Source organism: Nanorana parkeri, unplaced genomic scaffold, assembly GCF_000935625.1.
Source record: "Nanorana parkeri isolate BGI_ZX_2015 unplaced genomic scaffold, ASM93562v1 scaffold89, whole genome shotgun sequence".
Lineage (NCBI taxonomy): Eukaryota > Metazoa > Chordata > Amphibia > Anura > Dicroglossidae > Nanorana > Nanorana parkeri.
The window spans coordinates 841,586-856,536 of NW_017306357.1; the positions used below are offsets into that span (position 1 = coordinate 841,586).

The window sequence follows — 14,951 nt, forward strand, 5'->3', positions numbered from 1 at the left end:
TTATTTGACCCTACTATGGATTATCAGGGATTCGGAAACCCTGTAAGAGGTCAGGCAGCAATTCAGCAATTGTCAAGACTTTAGTTGAGTTCTGATCCCAAAAACTCAATCTTAAAATAAGGGGCTTAGACAAAGTAAGCTAAATAAGAGACAACACAAATCTTTTAAATGTAACCTTGCAAAGTGTTAATCATTCAAGACAGAATATAATTATATGCAAGACTTACAATGATTAGATCAAAGCAGGTCTTGATCAGAGCAAAATATTTAAATTTGGTAGTTGTATATACAGTAGCTAGAAGGTACATTTCTACCTATTAATACATTAGACTAAAACCAGGGCAAGAGAGGAAAGATATACTGAGTGATATGTGCCTAAAAGAAGGACAGATGAGAACCATGTTCATGTCTGTATATAAGGATGAGAAACTTGATTATCTGAAGTGTCTGAAGATAGGTGAACAAGTTTTTTTTGTGTTGTTCTTAGCAACCAATCAGTTTAAATTACTCATGATGCTACTGTAATGAGAGTCAGAAGCAGAGTGTCCGCTATGGGTAATAAGAATACCCTTTCCCCTGGACCAATAGGGTCTCTTACCAGACTGGCAATCAACCTTGCTATCAGTAGCAAGACCCACGACAGAATAAAGATGATATTTTCCGTAATATAAAATATGAAAAACATTAAGGATTTAAAAATGACATTAAAAATGTCCTTGAAGCATGTGCAAACCAAAAAACCCAACCACTGACATTTAACCCTTGGGTTACCGAAAGATAAGAAACTGTTAAATTCCCCAACTACTAAAAACTGAAAAAGCACTTCTGTGAGTGTTCACACTAAGGCTGTACAGTAACTGGTTCTCTTTAAAACAAACTGGGATTCCTCAAAGATAGTACTGCGTTTCCTTGTTACCTCATCCTTGATATCTTCCTGTTGCTGGGCTGAGAAGATTTCCATTGCTGAGATGAGTCTCATCATAAGCTCGTCCACAGATGTGTTGCCTAGTAAAAAAAATAAAGATCTAATTTCAAGTTTAAAGTACCATTTCCTAATGGAAGATTTCAATACAGTAATAGAAATGGCAAGCAACAATAATCAGGAGCGATAACCCGTAGAAGCCAATCAAAAAGTTTCAGGCCAGTGAAAAATGCTGACTAACGGGACCCCATGTGCCATAGCCCATCACTCGATACCTTATATGCAGACCACTGTCTAATCCGCAACAAGCTTTCAATGTGATGAAGGGGGTCATCAAATACTGACTGCTTTCAGGTACTTCTGACCTGCTTTGACTTGCTTCAAGCTAGAAAACTGACAAAAAAAAAACATTTGGCATGGGTACTGAATGCCCAATCATGTGAGGCTCACACAAGAGCAACATTCATATGCTGATAAGGCCCTTACAGGGCGACATCCCAGCCATTCAAAAGCAGATTTTAACTTATCTGGCCCTACATCAATTGTTGTTCATTTGTGGGTAATTTTTTTGGGGGGAAAAAAAACACCCTTTATATGTAATCTTACTGTTCAAAGTGTTTAAGAAGTATTATCAGGTAGGTTTTATAGCAGAGGAGACTGTGCATGTCTCTTCTACCATAAAATCTCTTGATTGCCTAATAGCAATTTTTTTAAATAAACCGTATACTGACCGTTGTACAGCTCAGTTGCTGGGACAAAGTAACTCCAGCATATACTGTATATCAGAACCAACTTTACCATCTGCTCTACCATCCACTCTTCACATTCCGGTAGCCACTATGGTTTTGTAGGTGGAAACAAAATTCTTTAGAAACAAAATCCATTAGGGCTGCAACAACTAATCGACATAATCGATTATAATCGATTATTGAAAAAGTTGTCAACTTTTTCAATAATCGATTAATCGGCTCCCGATCAGTTGGCCCTGTTCACGGCTTCACACACGCTGCGCGCCGCACCTCACCACGGAAAGAAAGATTTCTCTTTCAAAGACAAGAGATCCTCAAACTGTATGGCTGGAGGATTAATGAAGAACTCAGGAGTAAGCCCAGTCTAGGGAGAAGCTGGGATGTTTATAAAGTCAGAAAATAAATATCCAAGCTCAATAGAAAGAATGGACTGTACAAAAGGACAAGAGATTGTTTGTGTACTGATTTCCCTACCAATACAGCAGGGTTCTTTACGGAGACAGTAACTAAGCTATGGATACGTGTAGCACATATGATAACAAAGAGCCTATTACAAGTTAAAGTACTCTATGCTTTAATTACAACTATAGCTAGCCATATACAGTATACAGTGTGGATGGACGATTCTTTTGCTGGGCTATTGAATTCTGACAGTGGCTGGTGTGTCGCTTTCAGAATTACCGAACAGTGACTGCTGCTGATTACAGGTGAACCTTTACCCCCTTTGACTAAAAATCACATCAGCATGCAGCTCTACAGGCTAATATGGAATCATCTTACATTCATTAGCTAAACATATTTTTATTTTACTTACAAATTTATTTTGTTTACTTGCTGGTTCTCTTTGGCACAAATGGTGTAATGTGCCCATGCTTTGCATCCTGGGAAGGTTACAACAGCAGAGCATTGCCGGGAAATCTAATTTGTAATCAGGCGATCTCAGGGAAAGGCATTATCCTCCCCTGAGATGATGTGCATTGTCACATGTCCTAGTCACATGTGCCAGAGTTCCAGGAAGTAAAAGGAGAAATGGCAATCTGCCCTTAGTATGTATGCAAGATTGGGACCTTAAATTGTAAGCTCTTTGAGGGCAGGGACTGATGTGAATGTGCAGCTATGTAAAGCGCTGCGTAAATTGTCGGCGCTATATAAATACCTGTAGTAATAAATGGTTATAAAGTAGGAATGCACTGATACTAGAATCCACGCCGATACCGAGTATTTGGGCAAGTACTCATCCAAATGCTCCGATACTTACCCCCAGATACCGGAAATTCTGGTCAGATAGAGATTTCCTCTGACCGGCAGTGCTGGGAGTGAACATGGAGCCGGTATCAGTACATGCCTATTGTAAAAGTTGTCCATTATGATTGTTTATCTCTATGAGTGACAACAAACTGTTCCAGTGATTTGGCAACCTTTATATTCATGCTTATTCTACCCCCTTCTGATTATTGCAAAAGAAGCTAGGATTGGCTGCTCTGTGTTGGAATCTAACAACTGACTGACAGCGGTAAAGCCCAACTGCAGAATATTAAAAAATCACCATGACGTGTAAAAATAAAAAATGCAGTTCAAGCTGTTATACTCCCCCTATCTACAATGTTGTCACCCCAACCCTCACCCCAAGTCTCACAGCTCTGTGCACCAGTGCTGGTCCTTGTCCAGGTTGAAGAACATCATTCAAACCACCTCCAGTAAGTCCCGGGCATCAAGGATTGCCTGTGGGCACATCATCAGGCCATCGTGGACTCAAAGGAAAATGCTGCAGAAAATGGAGCCATGTCATTATGTGGTTCCCCTCACTACAGCATTCATTACCCACCCACCACCAATTGAAGAAAAGAAAAAGGACTAACGAAGTCACATGATCGGACCAAAGACTGCTTAAAAAAAAAAGGTGCGTATACATATTTGTATTTTAAAAATCAGAGAGCAGGGGCTACTTCCAAGGAGGGGAACTAGGTTGCTTTAAATTCTTCCCTCAAAATGATAAAACTACTCATCTCCAAAGAATAAGAAACATCACTACGCAAGTGTCTGGTTAACTGTTACTCGAGGTAAAGCTTAGCTGACATTTGAGGTCATACAAAAGAAGTCAGCATACACTGTTGATCACCTGCAGTCTTGGATAGTAAAGAAGGTAATTAGCGAGCTGTAAAGCCGGTGAGGTCAGGAAAAGAGTAATCATTTCAGTTTTAAAAGTTAATTCTGTGGTGACATTTTCTAGCTGCTGAAAGGTTACACTCATAACAGGATTTCATAGCATGGCCAGGGTGAGCCAACACATTAATATCAACAATTCTACACTTGGTTTTTGAAGGTCCTTAAGTCGATCAATTAGCACTTTCCCTCCAGAGTATACTAACCATGGCATTTCATATGAAAGCGGGACCAGGCACAAACCATACAAATATAAAGCAGGACACACATATTACAATCAGTCTGTATAGTCTTCGTTTGATTGCAGATACTGTATGTGGTATGCAAACTTACCACAATAAACAGAAACCTAATGGTCATATGCAGTTAAAGTGTATGTCAAGGCAAAATAAAAAACAAAACAAACATAAGCAGCACGCAGGGACATCCCCAGATGTGGTGTCACCCCGCTGGGATGTCATTGCACATGCGCGTGACATCACACATGCTTACCTGCCGGCAGCCATCTTGGTGATGGATGGCGGCAAAGAGAGGAGGGGACATTAACCCAGCAGGATAAGGTATGCTGTCTGGTAACCTCCTCTCCCGTGCAAATGTTGGGCTCTCCATGACTGAGTGCCTGACTTTTCCGAGGGTGTCACTCGCTGCGGCTCGCACCCCCTTGTGATGCCACTGGCAGCATGTCTCTGCAATACATATACATTTCCCCATGTTTCATCCCTTTCACACTTACGCTGCCAAGGTATTTTTTGCACACGTTATAATCCACATTTTAGGCCTGAAAATTTGTTAAAATAGTACAATGACCCTGTACTATAAAATGGCGGCAGTTACAAATTTTTATGTTTCATGATATTAGCGCAACTCTATCAGTAAAAATTAAACTTTAAACAACCTTACCTTGGATGACATTAAGCACTTCATTAGATGATCTCTTTCCCATTATAATAAGAAAAAGGGGAAACTGATCCGTCTTCTGTGATCGGATTGTCTGTGTTACTACGCTGCCAAAATGTCGGGTACATAACGTAAGAAATCTGCAGAGAAGAAGACGGAATAAATGATCTTTCAGATGAAGGAAAATCCTGACAATATAACAGTATACCTAAAACCAAAAGTTTTTTTTTTTTTTTTTTTAGTATAGGGTACAACAGGAAATGATTAAAATGTATTACAAAGGAAAAATTAAGAGCATGGCTTGGCTTCTGCCAAGATGGGTGCATCCACACAGACACAATGTGGAGCCCAAGATAATAGGTGGGTGCTGAGATGACAGCAGATGCCTTTGCAGATCAGTATCATGTAGTAGAAAAGTCACTCGCACTCCAATGAGAATTTCAGTCAATGTTCTTTATTGACAAAAGAATTGTCACATCATATAGTGACGTTTAGGAGCCATAAATTCTTCAGGCAAACAGTGTTTTGCTATACGATGTAAAGAAGCAAATCACCAGCACTCAATAATGAAGATGAATATGTCCCTTTAATGGACAAGACGTCACAATAATCCAAAAAGCCGACGTTTCGGGGGCGCGCAGGGTCCCTTCCTCAAGGCAGAAAGACGATTTGCTTTCTTTATCCTGTGTTTGCACGGCGCCATCCGTGGTTATCATTACGAGCACCATTTCACTTATTGGCCGGGACTGCTGTTAGGTGTGCGGAGAGCTCCTCCACCAATCTACAATTGCTATACGATGTGACAATTCTTTTGCCAATAAAGAACATTGACTGAAATTCTCATTGGAGTGCGAGTGACTTTTCTACTACGTGACAGTGTGGAACAAGGCACAGTAAGTGAGTAATAGGAAAAAGATCAGCCGCAGAGAACTTACAGGCAAATCTTCCAACTTTGCCTTCTACTTGCCATTTTTGGGCACATCTTTTACTGTCAGGTCCTCATTAGTAGCTAATGGCTTGCATAACATTTATTAATAAAGTCATATTATTAAAAAAAAAAATTTTCATGGAACACAACACTATTTGAAAGTACAACTTCGTGAAGTATTTTGTAATGCCCTAAAAACTGCTAATAGGTCAGTCAGAAGAACTTGCAGAAAAAGATATAAAACCACTTAGAGCTGCAACAATTATTCGATTAAGTCGATTAAAAATCGACGATGGAAAACGTTGCCAACGTTTTCCATAACTAAAAATGCATTAAGCAAAACCGTTAATTCAAGTTAAAAAACAATAAGGCAAATGTGTGAAATATGAAAAACTATTTTCTTGACAATGCTATGAAATGGTTCCATCCCTTCCATTTCACCTATATAAAAATTAAAACCAGGCTTTTTAACAAAAAGATCCAAATACTTCCATATTTGCATATAAAAGTCGTGCATTAGTATTCTTACCACGATCTGGAATAAATGAAAAAACTGATAAAGCTTTTCACTTCCATTATAGGACTGTCTGAAATTAGCATTTCTTTCAAGAGAAAAGGGTAGCCTTATGATATGTTTTCAGAAGTGAAGGTAAAAGTAAATGTCATAATAATAATGAATTATGAAAGACCAAATGCAAATATGGAATGCTTTAATAAGATCCAATTTAATAAAGTCTGTAAAAATAATAGAGTTTTAATAACATGGGTCAGAAAAGGCAAAACAGTGGAAATTTCTGAGAACTCGCCACTGAATGAAGTCTATTAATACTTAATTATTTTCATGAAACATAATTTAAATTGAGTGGTTTTTTTTTTTTTAATGTCAGGGAATATAAATGTAGAAGAAAGTGAAGTGGGCGATATGATTAATTAATGATTAATAGAACAATGCAGTCTTATTACTCCATTAACCAAAGATGATGAACTGAATAATTTGGAAAATTACAATGTAAACAAATAAACTGTTTTTAAAGAACGTAATGCTCTTGATAAGAATACATCCTACAGCACAATAAAGGTGCATCTAAGGCATACTAAAGGGAACATGAATATAAACTATTAAATTGTGACGAATCAAATTGTGTAAAGAAAATGTAAACCCTAATCTGAATGAGATTTAAGTTGCTAAAGAACTGTGCATCATAAAATGGCAGTTTTTAAGAAAGCACTATTTTCACTTTTTTAGCCTCTTCCTGTCTATGTGCACGCACCCCAGGGATAGTTGCGTGGCATTGAGCTTAGTTATTACTTTGTTATTTATAAGAGATTTTAAAGTATAGTTTAGTTTTTTAAATCATATTGGAATGCTTACTTGAAAGATTATATAATGACACTTTCACTTGTGTGCAGGTAAACTTTTGTTTGCCGTTTCACATTTTGATTATTGTCTTGTATAAAAAACACCTGTAAATCTGGTCATTTTTATTTCAGAAAATGTATTAGCATCCCTGTTTAAAGAGAAACTATGATTATTAAACATTTAATAAATGATGATGATGATGATGATTCCCAGAGCACTAGGAGTTAGCTAAAGTGACAGCACAGCTTAGCAGATTCTTTAGGGGACAGTTTGTCTGACTTAAACTTTGGACAGAGCTAAGGGTTGAGTCACTGCTGTTGAGATACTGATCTGTGTAAATCCGTATCTGTGTCTTTCATCAAAGCAGCAAACATAAAGCCTTAAAAAATAAAAAGGAACCTACAGGTCCACCTGCTGTCTTAAAGTAGAATGCAAAATAGGAATATGCTATATTTTTTATTTGCCTAACTGCATTACTATTTATTTAGACAAAGCTATAATAAAGAAATAAGTTATGAGCAAAACCACTGTACATGCCCAATGAGGGCTGTTGAAAAGCTATACAATCCTTACAGTGTCTTATTTTCTGTTAGGTTTGACCTAAGACCATAGACTTGCAATGAAAGACAGACGCAGCGACTGTGCTCTACAACTCTACAAAAAAGGAATAAAAGCCTGCATATGTAATAAAGGCATATGGCTATCCCATACACATATGCTCTACTCTAGAAGCTCCAGTTTTCTTCCACGAGCCTAATTGACATTCTCCTGAACTTGCACTACTTTGTATGACTGTCATAAGAAAATGAACCTCTAAGCTAATTCAGATAGGGATGGTTCTACATCTGTGTGCCAAAGTGCATTTTACTTTAGAATACAAGCTGTGCTTAAAGCCCAACTCAGGACATTTTTTATTATTATTAAATAGCCCCCCCCTGGCCCCCTCTCAGAAAACGAGCCGCACTTCCGTGGATCACCATGAATAAAACAATTATTTATTAAAGTAAAGAATACATGCTGTGGAACATTTCCCCATGTGTACAATCTATCACGCATTTCACCGATATGGCTTAATCATAGGACCCCCCCAGCAGCAGTTGAAAACTTTCCACCACTAGATGTCCTCAGCTTTCTGGACTATTCAATGGCCAAAGTCATTCATCCTGGAAAGTTGTTCGGGAGAGTTGAGCCCAAAGCTAGGCTTCAAAAAATATATAAATGTTTCCTGTATACAGTGTTTATTTTCAAAAGGGGCCTTTTTGGTATTCTGTTTTTATTTAAAAAAATGTTGTGAAGCATTTTTAATGAAATTCCTATCTACCTTAGATTCCATATACATTCATTTATTCTTCACATGTCTTAAAATGTCATTTATAATTATATTTACCATCATTAATCCCCAAGACACTTACCAGTTTCTAAAAGATTTGCCAGCAACTAATGTCCATCAAAGGGTATAAAAAAAATATAAATGGTGAACCACACATAGATAAGGCCCTTTGCCTCTGAGGAGCCCCTTAGATCTTATGCCCAGGCTAAAATAAAAAAGGTTTGAGGCCTCTAATGGTCATAGAGACTCTGGCTTCTGACAGGTAGTTAGGCTTGGTAACAGGAAGGGGCATAGCTTAATCCCAACCTAAGAGAAGTTGAAGCACTATATGCAGCCTTGACCTAGAATTTAGAGTCCTTCCCAGACACATAGGAGCAGGTATGAAGGAAAGCACAGCTAGTTTTACCAATAACGATAGTTTAAATACTTGGTATACATTACAGGCTTACTTTAAATGGCAGTCAATCATAAATAGGGCCTCTGTTGACGGGCTTTTGGTTTGTATGGCTGGGCAAATGCAGTTTGCTTTCAGGTGCATTTTGCTTTCATTTGAGATCAGTTTAAAAACCTTTGAGGTCATTCAGAGTTCATCCTTTTTACCTGCATGTGACCTCCTTCTAAGCTACATCAACCAGCTTTTCCTTACCCACTGACTTGTATGGGGAAAGAAGCAGCTCTGATCAGAACAAAAGTCCATCAACACGTCTATAGCGTTGATGTTCCAAGATTCGTCCATTACATTCACCACTCTAATCCTAGCAAATCAAGTCCACATCCGCTTCTAAAACATTTGCCAGACAGCTTTACATATTTAGCAACTGTTTCTAATAGGTTAAGACCAGTCAATATGCCTGGTTGGGTCCATCTTTTAGCAACAGACCCCTTGAACTGTGTGCTACAGTAAATGCAAGTATAATATATTTCTGACTGTTCGTCTGACTTTTCATCTTTGAAAGTACTTTCCAAATTGTATAATGCTGGATATTGTAAAAAAATATATTAATTTTCTTTTTTCTCCCAAAATTTTTATTAGTATAGAAATAAAATACCAACTATGACTGTGTGTAAACATGTACAATAATAAAGACCTGTGAAGACATTGCCAATGTGGCAGTATGTATGTGGACAACGGCCTAAAATGTATGGGAAAATAACGCAAAACTGTTGACATCAACTACCCATAGTCATGAGCACAGGCATGTGATACAACTCATGCCTCTGGGGAAGAGGTAGCAGCTAAAGGTGAGTAAAGATAAGTGTTAGATTGGAAGCAAAGGAGAAAAAGGAAAAGAAGGCTAAGAGGAACAGAATAAGTGGCATGGGGAGGAAAAAGAGTAGACGATTAGAAAAGAAAGAGGAATGGAAACGGCAAAGGAATGGGAGCGACAGCCCCAAGATACATGGAAAGTAGCCAGCAATGGTATTATGCCAAGTGAAAGATGTTAGGGTTTCCTGTCTGGAAGCTCAGATTTGTACCACGAAGACCAAACCTTCCTAAGTTTGGTGTAAGAGTCTGTAAGTATGCTAGACAATTGCTTGTTTACAAAGAATCCTTGCATGCGGAAAATATACACATTTTTATGCAAGAAGCATTCAAACTAATTTACAGCAAGTTAAACTATCACAAAATATAAGGAAATTAAGGAGGGATCATTTACAACATGAGAACTGCACAATGGTAAAGTTGTTTGCTTGTACTTGGGCACACCAGCGTAAAAGTACAGGTTTAAGTTTAGAAAGCATTAAAATTTAATTTCTACACATGATTATAAGATACTGCAATCTCCTGGTTTTAAATATTTTGTGAAGGTGAAAAAGAAAAAATGACACAAAATAATTCAGGAATCATACATGTCTAAAACTTATCACTAAAAATGTTGGCAAAACCTATTGATCAAATCAGAAAATGTAAAATGAGACTGCATACATTTCACATACACATTTTTGCAGGCTCATTAAACTAAACTGAATTCAGTGGCACAGTTTACTAACTAGTTAACACTTACTTTAAACACTTTAACAAAAAGAAAATATTTTATAAACTATCAAACACACACACACACACATATATATATATAAAAACTTACTTTTTTTCCATACATACAGTAAAAAAGGTAAAACATTTTTGAGGAAAAGAAAAGGTTTCTTAAAATTGTGTATGTAGCCATGATAATAAATATGAAGCTGAACAGCACAAAAAATCAATTGTAAAATTAAAGTCAAATAAAACTTGGTGTATTGATCATTAACGTGATGAAAATAAGACCGATGAAATTAATTAAAGAAAAAAACTTGGTAAAACAATTTAAAGAGAAAAGTGTAAAATTACTAGCAAGGTTGCAAAAATGAACAAAAGTCAAACAAATTAAAAAAAAACCACACACATTAAATGTGTTACATGCTCGCATTATATAGCCAGGCTCGCACATTGCACAATGGAGCAATAGAGGGCCATTACGGCTAAGCACTGATCATTTCACTGAGGTCATTAAGAGGCTAGACAGAGCAGCAGAAGCATGGGTCAAGTCCAGCCTGGACTGGTCGACACAACGACCTGTGGAGACCATCAAAGGAACCAGATGTCGCTGTATGGAACAGGGCCCCATTCACTGCTCCCAATCAGGATTATCCAGGTCTCCTCCTATGTACAGAGGGAGGTGAATTGTAACTAACACAGGGCAGCCGGCACCCCGCCATTCCTGAGTCTCCCTCAATTATACAAATATTTAGTTGGATAAAGAAACATGGCAAGCATTTCTACAAAGGGTTTTCAGCTTCCTCGGTCTGTCCATTAATTGACAGTTGCAAAAATGTTGCTAAAATCCCCAATGCTGAGAAGTTCTGTAAATGCTTATGTTAGAAAACAGTGTCACTCTCATTATTGGATGCAAGGCTTTGTTGTGGCTGCAATTGTAAATGAGGGGGGAAAAAATTACATTTATAGCAGAACGGCAGGCAGAACTGGTGGGCTTCTGCAGTTACATTGTGCAGGCAAAATATGCCAGGAGATAGTAATAATAGTAACGAAAGGAAAATAAGAATATTAAAAACTAAATAGGTATATATTTTAAAATTACCAGAATCTAATGAAAACTTACACAAAAAAATGACATCACCCAATTATTCAAAAACTAAAAAAAAAAAAAAAAAAATGTAAGGCATTGTCCAAATGTATTTAGGATATGGTAGATATTCAAAGTATAATGTTTAAAAAAAAAAGACCCAGAAATTACCATTTGTCAACAACTTCACAGTGGTTTTGATAGTTTTACACAACTATGGTACATCAGAACTACTAATCATCACCCTTTTATCTCCACCCACTTGTACTTACCTCAAATTAACAGGTGCCCTTGCATAGGACTTGCAGCCTGGGTGGTGCTTATGTCTTCTTCTGAGGTGATGGGACCATGCCCTATTGTGTTGGCAAGACCTTTTCTCCACAGACCCTAATGTTAAAGATGCTTCTCTGTAGGCTTAAACGTAGACACCTGTTCCATCAGGTACTATAGAGAAAAGGCTGCACATGCGCACATAGTAAGGCATAGCCCTGCCAGCTTGGGCACGAAAACAGTGTCTCTTAGGGCCTGCTCACACGACGTCCGTTTTCTGTGCTGACCTGATCCGTACGCTCCTGCACTCAAAATGCAACCCAATGTATCCCTATGTGTTTTATGGGCTACAGTTCTCACGTGCGCAGTCCGTTCAGGTTACGACAGAAAAAATACTGCATGTCACATTTTGTACGGTCAGGAAACGCGGCAAAAACGAACTGCACTGCAGCTAACATACTGACAGCCTCACTCCACTTTTTTTTTATTGGAACGCATCAAAAACGCGGCCAAACGCACTGCATCAGTAGCACCGCGTCTGCAGATCCGCACCTGATCAGGACCCGATATCATGTGAACAGGCCCTCACACCTGATCTGAGGTAAGTACCAGGGAGTATAAATTAAATGGGAGAACAAGGAGAGATATTAGGTTTAAATGCCTAAAAGTGCAGTTGCCCTTTAAGTTTTTGAATACACTGTTAGCCAAAAAAAAGTCACTACTTGGATTTAGCCAAGCAAACAGGCACCTGATATGTACATACTTGTTCAAACATATGCACCTTTATACAAGAGCTGAAACTAAACTGTTGCTGCTCAGGTGTTATTCCAAACCCTTTGGATTTATGTTTTTATTGTTCATAAGTGTATGTAAACCCCAGCTATAAGTCTTACACTGGATAAGTGGAATGATCTGGGTTGCTTCAGTTGGTTAGGTCTAGGTTCAGCAACGTTATGTTCCTAAAAAAATGAGGTCAGCTGCCTACCTGAATGACCAGGTTTTTCCATCAATAGATTTTTTTCTTTGCTGATGGCACATTGGGCATATTCCAAGATGCCAATGCCAGGATTCATCTGGCTCCAATTATGAAAGGGTGGTTAAGGGAACATAAGACATATTTTCACATATGGACTGGCCACGATAGAGTCCAAACCTTAACCCCATTGAGAGTCTTTGGGATGTGCTGGAGAAGACTTTACACAGTGGTCCGACTCTGCCATCATCACTACAAGATCTTGGTGAAAAAATAATATAACACTGGATGGAAATAATTGTTGTGACATTGCATAAGCTTATTGAAATGATGCCACGGCAAATGTGTGCCGCAATCAAAGCTATAGGCGGTCCAACGAAATATTAGTGTGAGACTTTATTTTGGCCGGGCAGTGCATTATGTTACATTTTAAAAAAGAACCAGTCAGAATAATAATATAGAAGCACCTTCTGGTTTCTTGTAAAGTCAAAGCTCTGGGGCTGCTATGCTTTTTATTCCTTCTTTAAGTGATGGGCCACTGACCCAGAACAAGCATGCAGCAAATGAAATATCAGGGCACCGGATATGCTCATACTTGTTCAAACATATGCACCTTTATACAAGAGCTAAAACTAAAGTGTTGCTGCTCAGGTGTTATTCCAACCCCTTGGGAATCATGTTTTTACCGTTCATAAGTGTATGTAAACCCCAGCTATGAAATTCTCTTATTTGCTCCTTTTTATCTGTAATTGTCCATATTAAGCATGTTATATCTGTTCAGCCATTGCAAACAAAAAAGAAAGAAAGAAGAAATAAATTGCTGTCCAGTGCATTTTGCAGTCTTATCTCAAGGAATGCTATCAGGAAGAGAGTGTAAGGACTACAGAAAACCTCTCTCGTATATTATGGATATGGGGAACAGGCTTGCTGTTCTATTTTGAGAACCCTGCTCCTCCATAGATACAGTACAGTGATTGAGCGTTGTTAGCCTTGGACAGGAATTGTGTCACCAGGTTTTAAAAAAAAGGGGGAAAAAGCCTGAAAAAAAAAGAAAAATGCAGCCAACACATCAAAGGACTGGTAAGCTGCAATACATTACATTTTTGTTCCTGGACTTAGATATACTTTAAGTGTAGACACCCTGTGTTGCCTGCAAGACCTTGTGTTCATTTTTAATCTGTCCCTGTGAAATATCCTGCATCCTAAGCCCAGGCTATGTGCTGGGCCTAACCTTTGCCAACGTGGATCAAGACTTTCCTCTCTATGCATTAAGACCCATTCATCTTTCAAGTGCCAGAAGCTGAATGTAAACACAGCAGGCAGTGGGGAGCAGTAGCAAGCCTGCTATTGGCTATTTTAAAATGCTATAGCCAATAGCAGGCTTGCTTTTGCACCTGCCCACTGCCAATCAGCAGAGGAGGGACCTGAAGGAGAAAGTTCTTCTTCAGGCCCACTCCTCTGCTGATTGACAGCAGCAGGCAGGGGCAATAGCCAGCCTGCTATTGGCTACTGTAATTTGAAATAGGCAATAGCAGGCTGGCTATAGATCTTGGCCACTGTGGATTGGAGACTTGCTGCCAGCTGTTGAATGAAAAACGGGGCGGCAGGGGCGCTGCAGAGTCACAGCGGCACTGGTGCCAACAGCCGGTCTCTCCTCCCCGTTGGGTGCCGGCTGCAGCAGTCTGTGTCCCCTCCGATCCCCACTGATACAGGTGGGGGAGAGCAGTGGGGATCAGAAGGGACACAGACTGCAGCATGTAGCAGGTTCCAAGTGGAGAGAAGGAAGGGAAGCAGAGCTGAAGCAGCGACAGGGCAGGCTCTCCTGACAACTGGCCACTGGCTGCAGGGGTCGGTGTTCCAGATGTGTTCCCAGCAGGGAGGAAAGAAGCACAATTAATTGATAATGAGGATCATTGACAACTATTCTCATTATCGATTATCATTGATTAATTGCTGCAGCCCTTATAGTATCTTCCCCTCCCAGAGGAGAAACAGTGCAGGGGAGGGTTCTAAAACCACTGATCACAGTGTTTGACTATCACAGTGATCACAAGATTGGGAGTCGTTCCTTATAGCCCTCGATTGTTAGTACATGACAAGAAGCTGTCAGTGGCATCTTGGTCTCAGCGCTGGGTGCCCACTACCCCAATACTGCATATGTGCGTTATGCCAGAAGGAAGGGGTTATACTATATAATGCTTAAATTACAAATATTCACAGTTCACAATATTCATAAAATCATTACATTCAAAATCTGTATATCTTACCCTTCTTGAAATCATCCAGTGCCTGTTCCC

The 14,951-nt window shown here is 38.9% G+C and overlaps 1 protein-coding gene across 2 annotated transcripts in view; it reads right to left on the reverse strand.

Annotated features, from left to right (window-relative positions):
* The window catches only part of FAF1 (Fas associated factor 1), a 218,339-nt gene that overhangs the window by 51,546 nt on the left and 151,842 nt on the right, over nucleotides 1-14,951 (reverse strand). For both annotated transcript variants that reach the window (XM_018552460.1, XM_018552459.1), the window contains exons 14-15: nucleotides 4,735-4,871; nucleotides 917-1,005 (exon numbers count right to left, since the gene is read on the reverse strand). In XM_018552460.1, coding sequence (XP_018407962.1) covers nucleotides 917-1,005; nucleotides 4,735-4,871 — 226 coding nt within the window. The remainder of the gene's footprint in view (nucleotides 1-916; nucleotides 1,006-4,734; nucleotides 4,872-14,951) is intronic.